The sequence below is a fragment of the Vipera ursinii genome (assembly GCF_947247035.1).
Source record: "Vipera ursinii genome assembly, chromosome: 3".
NCBI lineage: Eukaryota > Metazoa > Chordata > Lepidosauria > Squamata > Viperidae > Vipera > Vipera ursinii.
In genome coordinates, this window is record NC_139516.1 from 151,328,793 (window position 1) to 151,353,559 (window position 24,767).

The 24,767-nt window shown below is 37.8% G+C and overlaps 1 protein-coding gene across 4 annotated transcripts in view; it reads right to left on the minus strand.

The window, feature by feature from the left end:
* Positions 1 to 24,767, minus strand: part of RIPOR2 (RHO family interacting cell polarization regulator 2) — a 68,447-nt gene that overhangs the window by 2,219 nt on the left and 41,461 nt on the right. The window contains exons 9-21 of one of the 4 annotated variants that reach the window (XM_083359358.1): positions 22,446 to 22,489; positions 21,526 to 21,651; positions 18,653 to 18,801; positions 18,142 to 18,271; positions 16,006 to 16,671; positions 13,666 to 13,847; positions 11,592 to 11,760; positions 9,570 to 9,705; positions 7,211 to 7,372; positions 5,001 to 5,159; positions 3,829 to 4,034; positions 2,366 to 2,449; positions 383 to 473 (exon numbers count right to left, since the gene is read on the minus strand). In XM_083359358.1, the coding sequence (XP_083215484.1) occupies positions 383 to 473; positions 2,366 to 2,449; positions 3,829 to 4,034; positions 5,001 to 5,159; positions 7,211 to 7,372; positions 9,570 to 9,705; positions 11,592 to 11,760; positions 13,666 to 13,847; positions 16,006 to 16,671; positions 18,142 to 18,271; positions 18,653 to 18,801; positions 21,526 to 21,651; positions 22,446 to 22,489 (2,304 nt within the window). Of the gene's footprint in view, positions 1 to 382; positions 474 to 2,365; positions 2,450 to 3,828; positions 4,035 to 5,000; positions 5,160 to 7,210; positions 7,373 to 9,569; positions 9,706 to 11,591; positions 11,770 to 13,665; positions 13,848 to 16,005; positions 16,672 to 18,141; positions 18,272 to 18,652; positions 18,802 to 21,525; positions 21,652 to 22,445; positions 22,490 to 24,767 lie in introns of those variants that run through there. The other 3 variants (XM_083359357.1, XM_083359359.1, XM_083359360.1) reach the window with 3 other exon arrangements.

Below are 24,767 nucleotides of genomic sequence, written 5' to 3' on the forward strand. Positions count from 1 at the left end.
TTCCTAGTATAGCCTACAGCCCTGGAATTTTCTGTAAGAAATCTTACCTTTCCTCTCAAAAAGATGAGGAAGAAGGAAAAGGAAGATGGAGAAATTGCGCCTCCTTACTTTCAGCATCTCCCTTCCTGAGAGTTCCAGTCATGGTGAAAGGAATACAAGTTTTTATACAGTAAGTCACTTAATTGCCCTACCATGCTCATGTCAATAGGAGAAGATTATAGGTGGTAAATTTGGTAATACTACCTCATTTCTAATTTTTGTAGTTCTTTGATTAACCCATCTCATACTAATATTTTGTTGTGTTCATTAGGTTTCCTATTCCGTCTGGAGTAAAAAGAGATATCAGCAACATCATAAAAAAAACAACAACCACCCAACCTACCAAGAGAGAGCAAGGTTTCAGAAGCTGTATTCCTAACTTCTTCATTGCCAGACTGGCAAAGAGTGACCAGCATTTTAATACTTTCAGTTGCCTATAGAACAATAAAGAAATAAATATGTAATTCGGTTCTTTTCTTTCTTACAGAAAATCTTGCTTTATAGTGATTAATAGTACTGTACATCTGGGTATTTAAACCTGTATATACAGAATGGAAAATAACAGAGTTGAAAGGGACCTTGGAGGTCTTCTAGTCCAACCCCCTGCTCAGGCAGGAGACCCTGTGCCATTCCAGACAAATGGCTGTCCAATCTCTTCTTAAGAGCCTCCAGGGATAGAGCTCCCATTACTTCTGGAGGTAAGCCATTCCACTGATTAATTGTTCTCACAATTTAAAAATATAAAAATATATGTGTTTTCTCAAGCCATCTGGATGTGCCTCCACAGCTCAGAGGCATCTTTTGCTCAACCAGCCCATGCAGACATCTGAAAACATCCCCTCAAAGAACTTCCCGGGCCTTCCAAAGGAGGCAACTGTTGTCATGATTTCAGCATACTTTGTTTACACAATGACTCTTTACAAAGCAGCGCATTCCAATGCATTTTAGTTTTATTAGTTATGCACGTATTAAAATTAAAGGTATTTGCAATGCTAAAAGATACACACACGTAGAGAGACTGATTACCTTATATATAAGAATGATAGCTACTATTATTTATCGATGTATTGTGTTATATTTACAGACAATCCTCAACTTATAACCATTCATATAGTGAATGGTCAAAATTACAACGGCACTAAAAAAAAGGGACTTTAGACAGTTTTTCATTCTTACGACCATTACAGCATCCCCTTGGACACTTGGTCAAAATTCTATTATAATGACTCCAGTCTCCTAGGATGATGTAATCACCTTCCGACAAGTGAAGTCAATGGGGAAGCCAGATTCACTTAACAAACATGTTACTTACTAAATAACGGCAGTGATTCACTTAACAACTGTGGCAAAAAAAGGTCATAAAATGGACAAGTCACTTAACAACCGTCTTGCTTAGCAATGGAAATTTTGGATTGAACTGTACCCTAAGTCGAGGAGTACCTGTACCATACTCTCAAATGACTTATGACAATTTATACAATAACAGCTAACTATAAAAAAACATAATTTGTTGATAGTGAGGGACATCATGACAGATTATTTTGATACAATTATCTTCCAGTGTCCCAAATTAAATATACCCATTACAGGGGAAAGGAGGAATTATTCTTTTTTCTATTTCATCAACTCTCCTCACTAAATGGTTGCATTTTCTTCACGTATATTTCCCTTCATTTATACGTAGGCTCTAATTTCAGCCTAGGAAACATTTCCATGACAGAAAGGATGAGCTATGCCCAAGAGGATTTGTCTTAGAAATCTGCCAAAGTTGATGAAGTCAGCAGCGATGGTGAAATTGACTGCTTTGATTAAAGAAAACAATACAATTAATTTTGTTTTTATTTGGAAACTGCTTTTGGACTTAGTGCTAGGGGTGGAAAAAAATGAATATTTGATTTTGAGCTTTGCTGATTTTTCCCATTGCTTGGTACTTTTGCATTTTATATTATGATATACTAATAAAAATATCAAGGAAAACATGCTTTGTTTCAGAAATGTTTTTGTAATGGAAATACAAATGCATATGCAGCAGATGGGAAAAAACCTACCCAGTCAAATAGCACCTTCCCATGTTCTTCTAATCATCATATAATATAAATCAGAGTAAAGCCTCTTTTCCAAATATATTGTTAGGCTGTATGCAACAAATCCCTCCCATTTTGGTAAAGTAATATCTGGATAGCCAATTCAAGAGAACAATGCTCTTCTTGTTGTGTATTCAAGTCGGGTTATTGAAACGTCTGGTGGTTGGGGTTTTTTTTGTTTTTTTGTTTTTTTGGCTTGGCCTTTTGTTGTTCATGGGAAAGTCAAGAAGGCAGAAGTTTACCTGAAGGCATTTCAAGGCCAGGCAAGCAGCCTTCTGCAGAGGGAGGCTGGGCTGGGCAAGGCTCTCGCAGTAATAAATTAAAGCCTGGAAGAAAAAGAGAGACCGTGAGACTGCAGAGCAACACCCTTTCAGAACAACAGCAAAAAATAAATAAATGAAATAAATAAATCTTCTTCTGCTTAAAAAAAATAAATTCACTAAATAAAAAACAAAGCAGTATTCATTTCTTTGAAAGGAGAGCATTGAATGTTTAGGTAAGGGGGAAAAAGGGCAACCGATTACCACAAAAGTTCTTACTTCCTGCCGCCACCATTCCTGTGTAGGATGCAATCAGAGATGTGTAAATGTTCTATGAATGAAGCATCACCCTACGTGTGGGAAAGCCGCTTTGAGCTCCTGCCCAAACCGCAAGATTTGCTTTGAGTATTTGGATCTGCGCCTGGTCTAAAGCCAGGCTCTTCCAGGCAAAAAGAGTTAGGGAGGTTGAACAGCAGGAAAAAGCCAGCCTGGCAAACTGGGGGAAGAGAAGGCTGTCACACACTGTTGTCTCTCTCCCCTCAGCTACTCCCAGCGTGGCGCATCCCACTGGGCCATCTATCCCCACCAGTCTTCTCAGAGTAATCCCTCCCTCCCTGTAACAGCATAACCCACCAGCCTGCCCATCCCCATAGTCTTCTTCGCTTCTTCCTTGCCTCTACAGGAGATGTTGGCCATGCTCCAGAATATATTCCCATTCACTTCAGGCAACCTGGCCTGCATCTCCCTGATGCCGAGAGCATAAAGCAGCATGTGCAGGGCTGCCACTGATAAAACAATTCTGGCTGTCGCATCAACTGGAAAGACCCAGAGGGAACCAGATCTAAAATCACACTTTCTTCTACTGAAAGATCTACCACCTCCCTGGAGCAATGAGCAATGACATCTAGCAATTTGATCTTCTTTTTATTGGTAGTCACCTTCAATTTATTATCTCTCATCTAGTCCAATACCAATCGCACACAGGCATTTAGAGAAGCTCCATTATTATCTCAAGATATTATAAAGAAATCAATTGGGTGTTGTTAGCATATTGGTAGATACTCGGCAACTTCATGTAGCTACTGAAAATCTGAGTAGTGCCACAAGAGACATCAAACAATAATATATAACAATGGCTGTTTTATGCCTCCTAATGGCACCGTCTGAAATCTATCTGTCAGAAATGCAGTAAGTGGCTCCTATTTTTCCAAATTCTGTGCTAACTAGAAGAATAAACTTAAGCTACTGGGGGGGGGGGAGGAGAAAAATCTATTGGGTTATCCAAAGTAATCCAACCCTGTAGTATTCTCAGCATGTTAATATAAATCCAGCCAATTGCAATTGTTCAATTAACCAGGTTCAAACTATTATTTAGTATGATGTTTAAAAACAACTAAAACCTGGTAATTCTACTTTCGTCTAATAGGTTTTCTCTTAACACTTACCTTTTCTCTGAAGTGTTTGCTTTCTGCTGCAGCAGCTGACAATATTGTTACTACGGCTTCATAGGTTTCCTTTTTATTTTCAGTCAGAAGGACAGCCAAAGATTTCAGCACTTCTCGTTGAGGTGAGAGACTAATGGAGGTTAAATTGGCCTTATTCTGCAAGAACTTTTCATCTCTTAAAGACTGTAGAGTTTGTGCCATTAAAGCTAAAACACAAAGACATTTAACGATTTGTTCCTTTTTAGAAAAAGTTAACAGATTTGACTAATAGATGACTGAAATGCAGGCAAACCATCCAACAGTATCTTGTGAAGTGCAAAATAATTTTAAATAAGTGAGAATGAGCTATCTATATTACTACCACTGCTGACCGTAACTACACTGTTCTCTCTACAGCCTCCATCATCAAACTGTAGAACTCACGGCTGAAACACATGGCTTAATTTGTGTAGTTGTTCATTCCTGTTACACCCTCTTTTTTTTGCATAAAACAAAATGATGAAGAACACTCTACAAAAAAATCTGTCTTATGTAAAGAACAATTACGAAATGTTCTGGAATCCTCTACAACTTTCAGATGCTTTTCTACCATTTTAATTGTTCCTGATAAGGATGTGCAGAGTACCTCTTGAGCTAACAAGAGCTTGCACAGAAAAAGATACTGAGAGTAGTCAAGTTTACGCAGCAACCACAAAGATAAACTGAGGTGTATAAAAAAGTTTTACTTGTGGAATAATACAATAGCACAGTCCAAGAAACAATCAGTCCAGGTCATACACGAGTAAAGAGATGATAGCAAATAACAATAGTCCCAAGATTATCCAATACAGAGTCTTCTTACCAGTCCGTAAGTCAAAACACAGTTCTTCAGGTTTAGCAAACAGTAGCAAACCCACAAACCACAATAATCAGCAAGTAACAGCAAACGTAACAGAGAGAATAACAGAGAAAGAGAAGCTATGTCTCTAGCTCCCTCTTATGGCCGTTGGAAAAACAGCGTTGGCCAATCATCACACATTTAAAGTGATACAATACAGTTTCTATTACAACAATACAATCATAGTTTATATATATTGCCAACCCAACCAGTTAGGCCATAGTCATCTACCTAACAGTTCCTAAAAGTATTGCTGCATTATGGAATTTGAACTTCCAAAGAGCCTGTTTCTTACCTTCTCTTGCAAGCTGAAGCAAATAGTTTGCCAGATCACTAACGTTTTTATTAGCTAAATAGCTGTAATACTGAAAAACAGTTATGACTTCCAAGGACAGACTGGAGGAGAGGAGAGGTTCTGCACGGTCCAAGATATGAGAAATCAAATTTCCGAATACTGCACACAACCAGATAAAAGTATTAGTTAGCAAATGAATCCTCATTAATATGAGCAATATAAAATTACTGGAGGCAAGTCATTTTTAGAAAGGGTAGTGAGTTTTAGGGAAAAAACAGAGCACTTCAAACTTTCTAGAAATTTAGAAATATCATTTCCAGAAAGAATCAGCATGACAATGATTAGAGATTATGAAAACTGTAGAATATTGGCAATCTTGGGGAAACTGATTGGTACCTTTTCTCCACAATGACACTCAATTAAAAAGTCATTATAACTCTATCATGCCCAAATAAACAAATGGAAAGAAAATAGGCTTCTGTTATGATATGACATAAAGTCACCTTAAAAGTGATCGATTTTGGTTGAACATATTCATTTTTTATTATGGGCATGGTCTAAAGAAATCTGGAATTGCAAACAAAAATTTTATTGCTTAAAGAACTCAAAGTAATTTATTTAAGTAACAACTTTAGAACGAGGTTTTTAGCTAAATTTTGGATAAAATCTTATAAGAATGTTAAAAGTCCATGCCCATGCACTTATGTAATTATTTCAATATTAGGTAGGTACACTAATATTTACTCAACTAGCTAGTACTGTAAGATGAGATAATGTATTGTATTTGACAAAGGACTTTTTGGAATATTGCCGTTGTAGCTATCTATTTCTGCCTGTTCATTGTGCCTTATATACAGAAATGGTCCTGGCTGTAATATATACATTTCTTATATACCGTATATACTTGAGTATAAGCCAACTCGAGTATAAGCCGAGACCCCCAATTTCACCCCCAAAAACTGGAAAAAGTTGGTGACTCGAGTATAAGCCGATCCGCCGTTCTGCAAGCCTCCGCCGCCGGCGGAGGCTGGATCCGCGCTCTGCAAGCCTCTGCCGCCAGCAGAGGCTCGATCCGCCATTTTGCAAGCCTGAATACACAGGAATACCCTGTGTGGCCGCGGCTCTCGGGGAAGCCCTGGCTGTCCGCTTCCTCGCTCCACGCTGCCATTCGGGGCCCGCGCGTTCCCCGGGCAAATCGCGGCGCCCAGCAGGTGAGGAAACACGCCCGCTCCAGTCGCCCCCCCTTCCCTCAGGAGACGCGAAGCAAGTGACCGCCCGGAGCTTACCGAGGACTTGCTTCGGTGCTTCCAGGATCGCGCGCACCTCTCCCAAGCCGCCGCCGTCCGGAGACCTGCCGAAGTTTGGGGAGGTTTGGGGAGGTGCGCGCGCACCTCCCCAAACCTCCCCAAACGTCGGCAGGTCTCCGGACCTCCGTGCCCTGCCTTCCTGCTTCTTTCCGCTGCGGAAAGCAGACCTCCGCGCCCTGCTTGCCTGCTTCTTTCCGCTGCGGAAAGAAGCAGACCTCCGTGCCCTGCCTGCCTGCTTCTTTCCGCAGCGGAAAGAAGCAGACCTCCGTGCCCTGCCTGCCTGCTTCTTTCCGCTGCGGAAAGAAGCAGGCAGGCAGGGCACGGAGGTCCGGAGACCTGCCGACGTTTGGGGAGGTTTGGGGAGGTGCACGCGCACCTCCCCAAACCTCCCCAAACTTCGGCAGGTCTGCGGACGGCGGTGGCTTGGGAGAGGTGCGCGCGATCCCGGAAGCACCAAAGCCTCGGCCGCGCACAAGTCCTCGGTAAGTTTTTTGTTGACTGGAGTATAAGCCGAAGTGGAATTTTTCAGCCCAAAAAGTGGGCTGAAAAATTCGGCTTATACTCAAGTATATACGGTATACAGTTTTCATTCAAAACTAATTTTATACCTCTGGAAATCTATTCGTTTACTTGTTTATCCTGATATTACATAATATTATACAATAATACTGCAATCACATACATGACATTACAGGCTTTAATGCCCACACTGATTTACTTCAAGATTAAATGTTTATGTAGGCCTTCAATCTCAAATTGTGTGACAGCCCTAATATTTGAATCTTGAAAGACCAGATATTCAGCAGGAAGTGACAGTTACTACGTTTTGAAATATCTGATTAATTACTGGCAATAGTGGTCTTTGCAAACACTTTTTTCTGGAAGCAAGTTAGGTAACTATACCTGTTTCTGAAAGTCCTGGATATTCTCCATTTACCACTGTAGAAAAAGTGATATCCAATTGTATGATCATTTTGTCTGCAGAGGTGTGATACAACCCAGAAGAATTGGTACATTTATTCCAGAAAGAAAGAAGGGAGATCTTTTTCTGAAATTCTGGAATTGCTAATGGAAAAGAATACCATAATAGTGAATTATTAATATAAATTTAAATCAGACAATAATCAGGTCTATATTGAAAGGAAATGGATAGAAATTAGTAAATGGTTATATTTACTTGGAAAATGGAACAAAAATAATGTTCTTTGACTCAAAAGATAATAATTTATCTATTATGACTACCATTTACATGATCTAGATCAGTGTTTCTTAACCTTAGCAACTTTAAGATGGGTAGATTTCAACTTCCAGAATCCCCTAGCTTGGCTAACATCTTCTAGGCCAGGGGTCAGCAACCTGAAACAGTGAAAGAACCACTCGGAACCAGTTGCCTCACAAAAGGAAAAACTGGGAGCCGCAAAAAATGTGTGCACATGCGCGTACATGCGTGCATGTGCAGAACAGGGTTTGACTGAAGAGTGGAGCCAAGGCGAGATATGCACCTACCCTGCATATTTGAATTGATTGGTTGGTTTTTAGTCCCACTTATTTTATTTTTTTTGGACTGCACACGGCAGAGGACTGGGAGCTGCAAGAGACGGCTGAAAGAGCCGCAAGCGGCTCCTGAGCTGCAGGTTGCAGACCTGTGTTCTAGGCTAATATCTAGTCCAAACATCTTAACATTGCTGAGATTGAGAAACACTGATCTAAGCTAAGAAGGCTTTAGATATTGAGATTTCATACTAAAAGAATGTTCACTAGGAGAGGAGCCACAGGTTGTCCACCTTTGCTGCTCTTTAGACAACAACTCCCCATGCTTTTAAACTGTTTCTTCCCCATGTCCTTCCTTGTAATAATTGGGAATTTTGTGCCCAGAATAGTTGGAATGCAGACCACTGTTCTGTGCCTGATTGACTGCTCTTTTTCATCCCACCTGAATCTATTCATATTTCTCAAAAAGAAATTCCCCTGGTTTCATTAATACTTTTCACCAAAGAAATCTGCAGGGGGCTGAAACTTTATAGCCTATTTCCACATAGGCTTACTTACAAAAAAAAGTTCATGGGACTGTATTTAATCAGGCTTACACTGAATAAATAATTGTACAACAGTAGGGTTTGCCTCGCGGCTGCCAGGAAAACAAATTTCGTCTTCCTCGTCCAGTTTTGCATCGCTGGGGGACCCTGAAAAGGGTCGAATGTTGCCCCGTAGAGCCGACCAGCAAGGAGGAGCTCTCCCGCTAGAGCCGGCAAATCCCTCCAAGCCGGCGGACGAAAGACCAGCCATAGAAATACGGCTCGTCACTAGGCTGCAGACAGCCGAAGCCTCACTTACCATCTGGCAACTTCAAAGCAGTGTGGAAGAGACTGGGTGAGATCTACCTCTCTTAAATCCTAATTACTCCCTGTACCTGCATAAGCTGATAAAGTATTTTCCCCCCTGTGGTCAGGGAAGGGAGATCTTAGCCCTCCCTCCAGAAACAGCGGCAACCGACTACCCAGGGGAGTTTAAAACGCTGAAAAATAACTGGGATACTAATCAGAATTCTATTTTCTAAAAGTTGTAGATTAAAAGACTCTTTATCTTCTATTCCCTATTTTTCTTCAATTTTTATTCTTTACCTTTACTGAAGGTCTTGTAATATTGTAATAGTTGGAGATTTGTACTAATGATATCTATATGTAATAGAATTATAGTACTCAGCCACCACGTTGCTTTTCAAATATGTATATGTAATATTAGGTAAAGGTAAAGGTTCCCCCGCACATGCGTGCTAGTCGTTTCCAACTCTAGGGGCCGGTGCTCATCTCCATTTCAAAGCCGAAGAGCCAGCGCTTGTCCAAGGACGTCTCCGTGGTCATGTGGCCGGCATGACTAGATGCCAAAGGCGCACGGAATGCTGTTACCTTCCCACCGTAGTGGTCCCTCTTTTTCTACTTGCATTTTTACGTGCTTTCAAACTGCTAGGTTGGCAGAAGCTGGGACGAGTAACAGGCGCTCCCTCTGTTACGCGGCACTCAGGATTCGACCTGCCAAACTGCCGACCTTCTGATCGACAAGCTCAGTGTCCTAACCCACTGAGCCACCGCGTCCCTATGTAATATTAGTAAATCAATTAAAAAATTACAAAAATAATAATTGTACAACAGTAGCCTTAGAGAGTAGGCCTGAACATGCACAGAAAAGTTCTACATTATGTATGGTAAGAAACAGAAATACATAATCATATTTTCATATGAACATTGTCTACACTATTTCTCACCTTCACTTACAGGTCTGAAGCTTCCCAGAGTCTCACTGCTGATCTCTGCAAGATTTTCAATCACTAAAATTTGTTGGGATAGTTTATCCAGAAGAGACCTTGTGACAAATGGGGTTCTACTAGAGAATACAATTTGCTGGTAAAATAAGGAAAAACAACAGTGAAAATATTCCTTACACAGATCCAACATTAATTAGGTCACAATTCTAAATGTGAATGAATGCCAATTTATCAAAGAATGATGTTATAACTTTATGTATTTTACAAACATGATCTTTATCATACACTTTAACAATGTGATTCAAATATGATGTGCTTCTGTTAATTGCCAACCAGCTATATTGGATTGTGTGTTGGATTGTATTATTTTGACTTCATAAAAATTAAGAAAATATGTGCCTTTTATCTATATAGAGGACTTGGTACTGTATGTTTCTCTAGTAGTGATCTCTTTTCTCAGCAAAGTAGATAAAGCACAGTAAACAGATTTATTACACTATGATTACTTTGAATATACCATATTTACCTCAGAGGAAGAAAATCCTAAGTTTATGATTACTATATACAAAAAAAGTGGGAAAATACTTTCATCATTGCATTCTCAGAAAATGCACACTAATCCACCTGAATAATTCCTGGGAGGGAGGGGGAGAATTATGCTTTTTATATTATTTTAGGCTGATCAGTGACCAAAATAAATATTTTATTATTTATATCCCACCTTTATTATTTTTATAAATAACTCAAGACAGTGAACATAGCTAATATTCTTTCTTCCTCCTATTTTCCTCACAAGAACACAACTGTGCAGTGGATTGGGCTGAGAAAGTGTGACTGACCAAAGTCACACAACAGGCTTCCATGCCTAAGGTGGGATTAGAACTCCTACCATTGGGTAGGAGATATGATTGACTTGCGAGGCCGGTGTGTTGTGCAATTAGCTCACATGGTGTAATAAGATGGAGGATTTCTGTCACTGTAAGTTGGGCGTGGGGGCACGAAGGGAGGCTCAGCCAATCTCAATGTATACATGATTGTACTTTGACAATAAAGGTTCATTCAAATTGGTCCCCTGGTTTCTAGCTTGGTGCCTTAACCACTAGATCCAACTGCCCAATTTTGACTTATTTGGAAATATGTGTCATTCTCTTGAGTAGTACTTTAACCCTACAAAGTATATAAAATTATATTTTCAACTTAAGTCTTAACTTAAAACTTAGTCATTTCATTAGTTTGCATAGTTAAAACCCTGTTTTTGGTTTTCAAACAACTTATGACAGCTCAAACTGTGAAGAAGTCTGGGTCAGATGAGAATATGTAGCCTCTGTCTCCAATAGTGTCATAAAGGGCCATGGTTCCCCACCCCTGCTCCATGCCAATCTCCATTTTAAATCTCATCCCAAGTTCTCCTTATATGATCTTATTTTATCATGGTCCACTTGAACCTGAACAGGACTGTTCATTCTTTGCTGTTCAACCATGCCATGTTGAACAGCAAAGAATGAACAGGAGTTCTGTTCAGCTTCAAGTGGACCATGATAAAATAAGATCATATATGGAGAACATGGGATGAGATTTAAAATGGAGATTGGCATGGAGCAGGGGTGGGGAACCATGGCCCTTTTATGACTTGTAGACTTCAACTCCCATGCTGGCTCAGGAATTCTGGGAGTTGAAGTCTACAAGTCATAAAAGGGCCATAGTTCCCCACCTCTGGCACAGAGAATAGCAATAAAATTTGGGCCCTTCACGTCTTGTTGGAAATATCTGAAGAGAAGAAAAGTTTTTTTTTTTCTGTATAAAAGACCTTTCACATTCTGTGGCTTATTTGGACAAGCACATTTGCTAGTTCCCCCCCTCCCCCAAAAAAATAGCAGAGTTTGTCCTTTTTGCCTTATACAAGAGAACTACAAGTACAAAGGAAATTAACTTCCAACAAAAAAGGCTGTGTACACAACACAGAAAACCAGAGCAGATGGGTCTCAATAATTTTTTGAAAAAGCATGTAACCCTATGGGATACCTGGATAAGCTGCGTGCAGTACTGCAAGTGCTTGACTATGGTGATATCAAGGCTTTCATTCCCGGTGGTCAATGGCAGAGGACTTCCAGCCACACTGGTTCCAACTCCTGTGTCTTCCGTCAACGCTTCACTGAGATGCCCTCTGCCTTCTGGGTGTTCTGACCTGTAACTGTTCAAGCTGGGAGGTAAGTGAGCAGTTTGATTTTCTTTTCATGTAAGCAATGCACAAGAGACATTGTTGAAAGCACTCTCCTGTAACCAAACAGCTCTTCATAGGCCAGTAACCTTTTAATGAATACATTGTACCTCAAATTGGCAGGAGCATTAGGTAAAAAGTGCCAAAAAAGTGTCTGCATTTAAAGGATATATGGTTTACCACACTAGCCTACTTGTTTCTTTGAAACAATCATTTTTTTTGTAAGGAAGTCTACCTAAGAAGTCTTTGAAATCAACCTTTGCTATAACTTTTTTTTCCTTTTCACCTTGGTTTGTTAACAACATCCTTTGCCAAACTTTGCCATCCTTTGCTCTGTGGATATAACTGAACTACAGATTTGTGGTTTTCAAAAGTTATACAATTAAGATGTAATATGTCAGTCCTTTCCTGACATGTGATTAGTTGTCCAGCTAAAACAAAATTAAAAAGAGAGAATCTGTCGGGAAGGAAGTCATAATTGATTTACAAAGAACAAACACCAGTTTTCTGTTTCCTTTATTCGTAGCATGCAAAAAATCTTTCATTCCCCAAACTATTTTAAGTCAAGGAAATGTTTAAACTTTAATGAAGTCTTGACCTCTCAGCAGCTTCCATCAATGATGGTATCCTCCTACATCAACTTCGAGGGTTCACGTCGGGGCAAAGTTTTATTCCCAAATTCCCCTATCCCCTGGGGTAAAGACCCATCACATTGATAGGAGAGGTATAGCCTGCAAATGCCTGCTTTTGTGACATGCTACAAATGTCCCGACACTCTCTCCACTTTTATTTATCAATTACACAAAACTGCTGGATGAAGCCATTGGATGGCATAGGGTAAGGTATCATAAGTATGCAAATGATAGTCGGTTACACATCTCCATCCCGGGCTGACCAAGCCTTGCAAAGCCTTGGAGATCTTGCCTTGGTATCTGGAGGCTATGGGCATCTGAATAGGAAGGAATAGAGTTTAGATCGAGCCTGGTAGGACTAGGTGGGTCCAGTGATGTTCCATTTAGTTCTGGATGGTTTTGCACAACCCAAGGCAGAATGGTTTACAATTTGGAAGTTCCCCTGGTCTCATAACTCCTGATCAAAAATTGTGGGGGGGGGGGGGGAAGAGTATTCTTGTAGAGTTTCATGTTGTATGCCAATTGCACCCTTCCTGGATTGGAGGGCACTGTTCGTGGTCATACATGTTTTAGTCACCACCAGAATGGCATTCTACTACATTGGATCTACTACAAAATCTAATGATCTTGAAGAACATCTGGAAGCTGCAATTGGTTCAGAATGCAGGGCCAGGAGCAATTACTGATGTTTTTCAATGAAGGGGGGAGTGGTTTCTATCCACTCTATTACATCAAGCAGGAGGGCCATGCCTTGGTCCCCAACAGTTATGTCATCTTGTGGAACCCAGAAAATGTGCGCTTCCTGTGATGGTACCTGCCCCTTGGAACACCTTACCCTCTGAGATCAAATTGATTCTGAGCCTACTGGCTTCCAGAAAATGTCGAAAACCTCACTGTTCTCCCAGGCGTAGGGATTATGAAGTGAAACTGATTCTACACCCTACATTATAGACAGAGATGAGGCAAAGGATTATGTACATATAAATACAGAAAAACGTTACCATATTCTTTTTCACTTTCAGTACATCTTTTTGAATGAATGCAGAATGTCTCAGTTTACAAGTACAAAGGGAACTTATCTGGAACCCCTACAATCTGTTCTGCTAACAACATTCTCAGTACTCTTGTCAAAAATTACGAATCTAGAGGCTCTTACATTTAATTTCATCTTTCTTGAATGATCACTATGTACTATTCTTGGCAGAAAGGAATAAACCCGAGAAGCATTCAGTACTGACATTCTTACCTGTTTTTCTCGATTTCAGCATCTAAGAACACAGAGTCTGCCCCATGAGCATCACCACCAAACTCATCAGTACCACCTTCATCTTCAAAGTCAGACGTGTTGAGGAAATCAAAACTTTCCAGTGCGTTCTCAATTGTTAGGCTTAAGCTGGATGACCTGCTGTGACTTACTACTGGTCTGCACTGCAAGAGCAAAACCAAAACAATACATAAAAGAACAGTTTAGCCATTCAAAATGGTTTGGTTTCAAGAAAATTCCAAGTCAATTGGGTGTGAGAGTTTGTCTTCAGATGCGCCAATGATCCCCTACAGTGGGCATATTTTGTTGGCTTGTTTGGCCTTGTTCTCCCATCACTTAATTTCCAGATTTTAGGATTTCACTTTTTATGCATTCTGAGAACAGAGGAGGATCTAACTTAATGGAAATTTATTTAAAGGATAGATGCAGTTATGATGAGATTTAGAAAAATCAGATCTAAATGAACTGAAATTTCAATTATTGAAAAAGCCCTACCGTGAGAAAACACTAAGTCGTTCACTTCCCTGACATGCTCACTGGGTCAACTGAGGTGTATATTTAGTGTGATGAGGAAATTCCAAAATGCGATTATATTTGACTTACGAAAGTACTGTAGTTGGGGTTAGATATAACTCAATCCAGGCCCAATCTTACATAACCCACCTGAACCTTCTGAGTCCATTGGGGTATAAATCACAGGTAGTCAGTCCTTGGGTTAAAACAGCCACTGAGACTGGGAGATTGTTAAATGATACAATTGTAAAATGTGATGTCATATGATGGGTGTCACTTTTTTTTTTCTTTTCTTTTTCTCTAGTTCACTTAGTGATGGCAGTTCCAGTAGTCACAGGTTGCTCTTGTTAAGACCTTCCAACTTCCTGCCTGTCTACCGTTTGATTTTGTTTGTGGGAAACCCGCAGATGGTATTAACTAATCCTCACATTACCATACATTTAGAAGAAAATGTGACCTTATCCACATTTGAAACTGATGGGCTTGAAACTGAAACCGATAGGCTGATATATTAAGCCCCTCTTTTATACATGTCATTAATCTAATACATTTTCCAGTACATTTTAAGTAGAAGACTTAAGAACTCCTACAACTAAGTGGAAAAAATTGTCAGCGTTTTGCATCTGATCACTATTATTTCCAAAATTATAATGGTTGGCTTTCAAACACATACACATACAAGCTGTGTGTGTGTGTGTGTGTGTGTGTGTGTGTGTGTGAGAGAGAGAGAGAGAGAGAGAGAGAGAGAGAGAGAGAGAGAGAGAGAGAGAGTCAAAGAGGTTTAAAATATGCTAATTTGTCTGTTTATACATGGTTATATGCATTTTATTAAACAAACCCTGGCTTAGGGCTGTGACTCCTGTCAAAATGACAACTCACTGCTTTATTAAATATTGAAATGTATATTCTCTTATTCTTTGTATATTTTATTTTAATTCTTTTCAATGAATTCTAAAATTGTGGATTAATATTGTTGTAAGCTATCCGTAGAGAATAGTCTTTAAAAGAGTGACGTAGGTTAAAAAAAATGAAACTTACTAGCTTTGCTCTTAAATATGGTGAAGAAAATGAAGATCAGAAACTCAATTATTTAGTGTTTTAAAACTATTTAATAAAGGTAATTTTAAAAATTACATTTCCTGTACAAATAAAGCTTTATGTGGTAACGTAGAGTGTAACTGTAACATTTAATGGTCTTTAACAGAGCTGTCATATTCTGTGGTAATTACTGTAGTACATTTTAGTTGAAATCGAATGCTAGTGTTACATGAGTACAAATTTAACCCAAGATTATCCAATGAAGTGCTAACGCATTTCAATCAAAGTGGCCAATTATAAATCTGGAAAAAGTATGTGCACTGAAAAGCTTCTGTAACACTAGTCTGAAAATGAAGTTCAGGAGGTGTTCAAACAGCAATATTGCAATATTATAATATCTAAAATATTCAATGACCTATCAACAGGACAGTGACTGACTATATTGTAAAATAAATATACAATTCAATTGAATGGGATTAAATGGATTACATAAATGAATTAAATTTAGAGATGTAAAAAATACATCTATACTGTAGGTTTTAATAGTAAAAGTCAAATTTAGCTGTATCTTACTGAGATTATTTCATTAGACTTGAACTGGCCCTTTCATTTTGTGGTTTCTTTGTTGGTCATTCTTATATTGAATGTAAACGCTGAATTGATGCTTGGTACCAGGAAAGCTACTATCTAAACACTAGTTTTATTACTGAAGATTAGATAATAACGATTCTTCTATTCACAATGAGATTTCTTATTTGAAGCTGAACTTACTTTTAGGATCTCATCTAGATGTGTAATTCCTTGGTCCAATTCCTGGAATTCCTTAAACTGTGCTTTATGAGGTTCAAGAGCTAATACAAGCCCCTGAAATGCTTCTTCTAGACTTCCATCAACACATGATTTATAGCCTTCAGATTCTCCACTAATTGACCCCTCACAATGACATTTTTCAGGTGTCATTGGCCCCTCTCCAGATGTCAGTCTTTTAACCAGCTGCTTCGTGATATTGCCTTCAAAGGTATCCAGCTCTACAGGTTTGACATCCGATAACTCATCTGTATCCGGAAGAAGTGACTCTGAGGCACTACTTGCTAAAATCACACTGCTGCCTCTCAAACGAGGAGAACTTTGGCAAAGCTCAGAATCTAGATTCGTGGTCATGTTTTCACCATGCACTTGTGATGTTAAGTTGTTGGATTCAGATGTGGAGTCTTCACAGCTTGAATGAATATTGTTCACAGTGTCAGGTTTGGATAAACCTATGCCTGGCGTTGTGGCAATAATTTCAGGATTGGAATTATCTATGGTAGAGGATGAGTCTGTTGAACTATATGATGTAGTACAATGTCCACTGGTAATGTCATTGAAACTGAAAGAAAATGAACTTTTCTCATTTTTTGCTGTTCCGTTTTCAAAAACATCATCTGGTAAATTTAACTGCAAATATAATAAAAAAAGTTAAAATTAAAATTTCACCGTTCTAAACAAAGCTGATGTTAAGCATTATTTTTTTTAAAAAAGACACAATTTGCTTCTATGAAATTAGACTATTTGGAACTAAGAAATAAATTCATTTAGCTTTTATGCTACTGATCTTTTCTAAAGTGATAGGAAGATACTAAAAAAAACACCTGTCAAAAAGCCAAAAAATAAGAAGGATGAGAAGTAGTCCAGAACGTGTACAGAAAAGTTCTAAAACAATTACGTTGCTTTTTGAGCATTGCAAACTCATTATCTTTATGAACAAATTAGAGTCTTTTATTTTGCTGACCAGATTTTATGTAGAGAAAATAGGCAGAAGAAACAAAATGCACATCAACAGAACGTCATATGTCATTATATAAATGGTATGACAGTATAGTGGATTATACCATATAGTATACTGAGGATTATCTTGTCCTTTTATTCAGCAATGCTGGAATATAGAAGTTAAACATAACTTCTCAAAGATAATAAGTAGTTTCAATATTGCAGCCTGAAATCAACGGAGATAAAATGCGAATTTTTCACTTTAGACTGCATCCAATTTATTTTCTTAGTCTCCTGCCAAAAATAGTTTATGGACAAATATCAAACCATGTGCATATATAAATATGCTCATAAAATATTTCAAATAATAAGTGCTTTCTTATTTTAGCCTTTTCTCTAAAAAGAATTTGCAAAACTAAAGCCAGTCAGAGTTTTATTTGACTATATAAGCAACTTGAGCCAATAGTTATTTGCTAAATAAAGTCAGCAAACAAGCTAGATCTTAAAGAAAAATATCAGATTTAGGACATGCATAAAAAAAGAGGAACTGCTTAAGAAATGCAGCAAGACATTTTATCACACCATCTGGACTCACATATTGTTCTAGCCCTGTTCTAGCCCTCAGCCTGAGAGATGGAAGATCACTAAATGAGCGACTATAACGTAGCTTGTCAAAGAAAGCGTCTTGCAGAGTCTCTAAAATGGCAGAGTGGAGACTGTCTTGTGGAGGATGTCGCCATTTCTTGAAGTGTTAAGGCAAAAATTGGGGCAATTAGTTCATTACATCATCTTTTAAATATACTGTAAGCGTACAAAGTATAGACTGGTAAGAAAATTTAGTGCAATTCTTCAGAACCCAAGCACGCACTAAATGAGTTTTCATGGAAGCTTCTCACACCTAAATGATCCTTTGTCTATAAGGGGAAAATATTACACCTTCTCTCCTAAAAGAGGAAGTAGGTGGCATCCACATTAGCCATATAACATATGGAAAGTTCTTTTCATTTGTAGAATCTTCCCCACTGGATCAAGGAATAGGCTAGGGGTAGAAAAGATAACCTTTGCCTATTCTCCCTTTTTCCTTTGTCTCTCTGTTACCTCAAACAAAATTGAGCAAACCATGCTATTTAGCCACTAATTGTTTTTGCTATTACTTACAAAGAATGACTGATCCTTGAAAGTTGGTGTTTCTGGAGTGCCTTGACTATAAATGGACATCCTTCTTTGAATAGCTGACACTTTGTTTGTGTTGCCTGTTGATGGGGTAATATCCTCCACATCAAATGGACTGCAAAAGTATAAATCTATTATTAGACTGAACCATCATTAAACCATTATTCTGCTGAATTACAAGGTTTTCTTTTCACTTAAGATATTGTGGCACAAGCAATTCAGCTTTTTTCTGGTGAAGTTCTGCACAATGTAAAACTGATTCACAAAATAGCATTCTCGTGTATATTTTAATTTCACATTTTCATATCAGAAGAGTGCATATTATCTGTGGTGCCATCTTAAATGTTAAGATGGCAATACCATCTAGCTCCTTAAAAACTCTGGTGTGCCAGTTCAGTAGAGGTACATCCAATAATTTTATTTTCTTCGCTGTTGTTATTGGAACAATAGTTGATTTGAAATGATGATGGCTCTCCAGAAAACCAGCTTTACTTACTGCCAAGTGATTTCCAGATTCAGCTTTATTGTGCCAAGGTCATTGATATCCACAGCGACAATCTGAGGCTGAGCAGCAAACAAGTCTTTTGTTTCACAAGTAACACTTCCAACCAAAATATGAGTGGCAAGACCTTTAACTTCTGTGACCTTTGGAATAAATTATTAGTGTTAATAATTAGGAACAAAATAATTGTCAATTAACAGCTCAATATTTCAGTAGCATCTCCAGATATCAAATATTCACTTTTTTTGTATACTAATCCTTCCAAGACCACACTGTTTGTTCAGAAGAGTAAGAAATACTTGGACTTATGTGTTGTTATTGTGTACAATTATGTGAAAATTATAAGGATACTAAAATGGTTCAGATTTACACTTCATACTTGCATGGATGGTATTTTATTTTGTCATAAAACAGAAAGCTGCAAAAACCACTGATACATTTAGCTCAGTTTTCTTACAATATATTACTAATGATGCATTATTTGCATAGTTTAGAGTCATAAAAGCTAATAATAATTTATTTGTAGGAACTTTTGATGAATGAATGAGGAAGTAAGACTAGGGGGAAAATCTAGTATGTAAGACTACAACATAAGTAAGGAGTGCCAAAAAGTATTGTTTTTAAAAACTGGATTTTATACAAAATAATAATAATAAATGGTCATGAATATGACATTAATTGTTGTATTAATGACTACCATTTCCAAAACATTCTCACCATTTCTGACTCCTCTTTCACTAACCCTGTCTGACTTATCTACCAGAACAATGGCATATAAAAATATTCCTCTTTACATGCAGATGATATAGTTGGCAAATAAAACCCTTAATCTCTTATGGCACCATTAAAAGTCATTGTTCTTTTAATTGTCACTGAACAAAAATTCATAAACATATTATTTTAATTATTAATAGTGATATTCTGCCATATTGTTAATACACATGTAACTTTTTCTTCTGTTAATTAGTCTGATGGAATAAAATAGTTTGAAAGAAAAAAGTATAAATTGCATAGTCTCTTTTATACTGAAATAAAAAGCACTGAAAGTATCATTTTTTAAAAATGGAAGGAAGTTTGTGTTTATTCATTTAGTTGAAAGGGCTTACCATACTTGATGAGGCACATTTAACATTTTACTACTTGATCCTTTAACATTTAATACTTCATTTAAACATTCAACTGAAAAGCATCATCTTTGAAGTAATACATGAAACTTCTAATCGTGCTCTCTAATGCAGACACTCTTTGACTTACGGTGGGTCACTTAGCGAGGATTCCCCCTCCCCCATTTTAAAAGGATGATGGCTACTTAATGACTGCTACAAAAAAAAAATGCTGGAAAAAAATAGGGCTGATGACTCACTTAACTACCACAGTGACTTACAACCGTAATTCTGGTCTCAATTATGGTCATAGGTCAAGGACTATCTGTACAGAAGAGTAAATTCCCAAGGGCAAATAATCTCTTGAAAATTACAGTATTTATTTTATTTATTTTAATCTCATTTAAGTCTTCTCCGAAGACTCAGGGCGGCTTACAATTTAAGCACAAACCAATGTGCTTAGCAATAGCCTTCATTCTATGTATATGCCTGCTTATTAGGGCTTTCGGGGGCCCCCAAGCGGCATTTTTACAAAGTCAGCTTAGGGTCCTCATTTTACCTACCTCAGAAGGATGGAAGGCTGAGTCAACCTTGAGCCTGGTGGGACTCGAACCTGCACTAATTGCAGGCAGCTGGTGTTACTTAAGGAGGCATTAGCCCACTGCTCCACCAAGGCTCCTTGGTAAACTGGTCCACATAAATGAAGCTAGAAAGCACCTAATATCCTTGACTGACTAGTTTCTTTCTCAATGGAATTTCACATCAAAATATGTAGATGCATGCAAAATGTTATCCATACATTCAGTGAATTAAAGCAAACCAGAATAAGCCACTGCTTATTCTCCACAGATCAATATTTCTAATGGAATGCGTTAGTGGCTTTAAGGAAAGAGGAGAGATGCTGCTTAGGAAACAGTTCAGATAAGAGAAGCAGGAGCCCACAATCACTTAGCAGCACAGAAAGAAACTGAGGAAAGACCTGTCCTCATAGCTCAGGCAGCCAAAAATGGCGGGTGGGAAGTTTGTATTTTCAGATTTACAACATTCTGTTAACGTAGCCTTACAATAAATAGAATTACTTCATCTAGTCCTGCTTCCTGTCTGATTTACCTGGGAGGGCTGACAATATTACAGTTACATTAAAGACTTTTGGTTGCGCAATTTGCCTACTATAGAAGAATGGACTTTAAAAGTTTCGAACTTGGCAGAAATGGCAAAAAATTCAGCATATTTGAAAGATCATTCACAACAAAGATATATCTTGGAACGGAGAAGATGGATTGATTATATCCAGAATAAATATGGGACCAAAAAGTTTCATTTAGCATTTGAATGAGTATTAGATTTAGAAGATTTGTTATTATTTAGTTATTTTTAAGGAGAGTTAAAGTGCGATAGGACTTAAAGTGTTATTATAGTTAGTTTGCATATTATAGTTTAAGATTGTTAGGGTCGATACCCTGTATTTGCTCTGGGAAATCAGGGGGGGGAGGGAGAGGGAGGGGAAATTGGGTGGGGGTGGATGAGTTTTTATGTTTTTTATGTTTAAAATGTATCTGTAAAACTCTTCAATAAAAAATATTACAGTTACATTACAATTATATTTAGGAAAGCTGAAAATCCATTTCTTTCCTAAAGCCTTTAACTGTGAATTGATTTTAACTCCAGCGATTTTGAGGTCATCTTTTATATTTGCGTTTTGTCTTAACTATTGTAAACAGAAGGGCAGGCAATATATTTAATAAGTAAACGGTACATCAATACCTTAATGGAGATTAGCCCAGCAATAAGGGGGAGGAAGATCATTTCTTCTCCATCCCAACTTTGCTTATCATTGACTTCTATTTTGCCTTTTAGTTTCCATCTTTGACGACCATACCTCATAAATATCTGTGAAAAGAAAATGTGATCTCACTGATCATATTCATACATACTTTGTTCTCATTCTACCATTCTGAGTCAATCGCAATGAGCAAAGATCCCAACAGAATTAATGGTTTTGCTACAATGTATTACAGAAGCTGGTTATGTTTTGGATTGGAAAATAATGCAAATCGTATATTTCCAAGAAAAAAAATCTGGATAGGGTTCTTAGTACATCACTCTGGAACATCACAAAGAAGAAAAAAAAAGAGTCACCTCAAAGTGAGACGGGCTACAAACAAATCCAATACATAAATAAAAAATAAAATTACACAAGGTTAGCATAAATATTATTTTATGAAGCATTACAACATGATGCATAAATGCAGAATCACAAAGTAATCAGACTGGAGATATGACTTTGTTCTTGTTCTTTGTTCTAAATTTCCACCTTACTACTTGTTGGTAAGATAAAATATCTATCTTTAGAGGGGAAAAAGGGCAGCCGACTTAAACTATTGATCTGCTCTACTCAGCCTGTCGTAGTTACGATTTGAGAGCCACAAGAGGGAAAGAACCTATGCCAAGAATAAAATATTTAGAGACTGCTGACATGCTTCCAAGACAAAACTAAAGAAAGATCTGTTGTTATCTTGCAAGGCATCAATCAGCTCTCTGGGACCAATTTCATAGTCTTTATGTGGGAACTGTTCAGAGTGCATTCATCCATAAACAGAGAATAGTGGGACCTTTCTTGCTGTACAGGACATGAGAACAGTAAGAAATGCATGATGGAAAATGACATTTACAAAGTTACTTACTTCATACTGGTCTCCAGGGCAAAGTCGAGCAAAGCCAGCCAGACCTAGAAGCCAATAACAGTTAAAAACTGTTTCAGATATAATGCTTGAGTTTGAGAAGTGTTTCAGATGAAATGTTTGTGTTGTCTCCTTTTATCTTAATGACAAACCCTACAATGTTGCCAGAGCATTTATGAATCTAAGAGAGCAACTTTCAGAGCCCATTTTATTCTCTTCTCTTCATTAATAAAAATGATTGTTTTCCACATTCACCTTCTCTGAAGGACTGAGAATAGTAATGACTGAAACCTGATTGTTTGCTATTGCAAGAGGTAATATAATGTACGAGAAAACCACTGAATTATCAGTATCTAACTTCTTGAATTCTGTGTGCCCAATTGGCACAATCTGAGTATTAATATCTTAAAAAAACACAAATGTCTTTAAAATATAATCTTCTAATTCATATGAAGAAACTAAATTCTGTTCAAATAAGGAATTCATTTAGCAATCATTTCTCATTTAAAGGAATATTATTATCGCTTTATCTTTTTCTCATGTTAACTTTTGGGCAACCCTGTCCCTGGAAATAGATGTCATTACATAGATCTAAAGTGAGCAGAAAAAGAAACTTTTTTACTATGTTTATTTTTTAAACACACATTAAACCGAATTAATATGGGCCTTCTTTTACTTTTAAAGATATATTTAATTCCTTTGAAAGTCCTAGAACTCAAGGTGTGAAATCCTTATATAAACATGGGGGGACTCTCCAGAGATGAAGAGAAACCTCAAGAAATGGGAAGAAGAGTTGGGAGTTCTCCTAATTGAAAAATCATCAATTTGCAATTTCTGAGTTGCAAACTATTTTCACAGTGTTTTCTCTGGAGCAGAAACTGATTCTACAGTTAACTTGCTCAGCTTCCCAACATACTATACTGTATATACCCCACATACTCTGACCAATCCTCAGATTTTTCTTTCCTATCTCTTTATCACTATAGTTCCTATATGCTTTAGGTCACGGGTGTCAAACTTGATTGCATCACATGATTTATCGTGATGTATTGCAACATTTTTTTCCTTTGCGGAGTCGGGGTGGGTGTGGCCTGCGCGTAATGCATCCGCCCCGCGGGCCATCAGTTTGACACCCCAGCTTTAGGTTGTTAATGTCTTTCTGAAATATGGCATTTAGAACTACATTCAATATTCTAGCTGCAATAGAAAAACCAAGAGTTTTCTTGACTTAACACTAAGTATCTATTAAAACTCTCATCTCCCTCTCTCTCTCAAACACACACACATAAACAAAACAAATGCTACAGTGAAGGGACTGGCTTTAGCTGTATGGAGCAACAAGGAAATCCTTGGAACACATTTTTTGATCTCTAGGTGGCAGCAGTGCCTCATAAATTCTTGTTGATCAATTTTTTTTACTGGTTTAGTTTTTTAAAATATTTGTAATCTTCATTAATTACAACTACTTTTTAATCTCAATCAAATGATTTAGGGGGAGTCTATTAAAAAGTAAGATAATAGGTGAATGACCTTAGTACTGTAGATAATCAAACAGTACAGATGATGACGAAGATGATGATACAATATAAGGCACCATTCATTATTTTTAACCAATACCCAATTGTTTCAATAACCATTTTCCCATGCTAACAGCAATCATGAGATGTAAACCTGGTTCAGATTTTTCTTCTTCCCAAACACTCAATGTTGCAGTTATTGGAACCACTTTAGTTTTTAGTGCCAGCTTGTAATAAGGCTTTTTTTTTAGGGGAGGAAGAAGGTGCCTTCAAGTCAGTGTTGACTCCTGGAAACTGTCTGGACAGTTTTACAGTTTTCTTGCAAGATTTCAGAAATGGTTTGCCATTGCCTGGTTCCTAGAGTTGAAAGAAAGTGACTGGCCCAAGATCTTCCATCTACTCTGTGCTCAAGGCAGGACTAGAACCCATGTTTTTTTTTGTTTCCAGCCTGGTGCTTTAGCCACTAGACCAACCTGTCTTTCTTACTTCAAGTTTATGGATTCCTATTCCTTGCAAAGAATGCTGTCTAGTATAGAAGTATAGAATCTGCTTAAAGCCAAACAAGAGAATCAGATGGAATGGTTTATACATCCACCTGAAATGGGGCCTTTGAAGATAATGGCAGAGGTAACAGCAACTGAGGTCTTAATAAGCAAGAGGATATGTAAGAAAAGAAGAATGGGTATGGTTGGACATGTAGCCAATAGTCACAGGTTATCTTCCTCTGGCCTAAACAAATTACTTTTCCTTAACTGGCATCAATGAAAAATTAACTTAAATTATAAACAGAAGTTTTCAGATTCTTTGG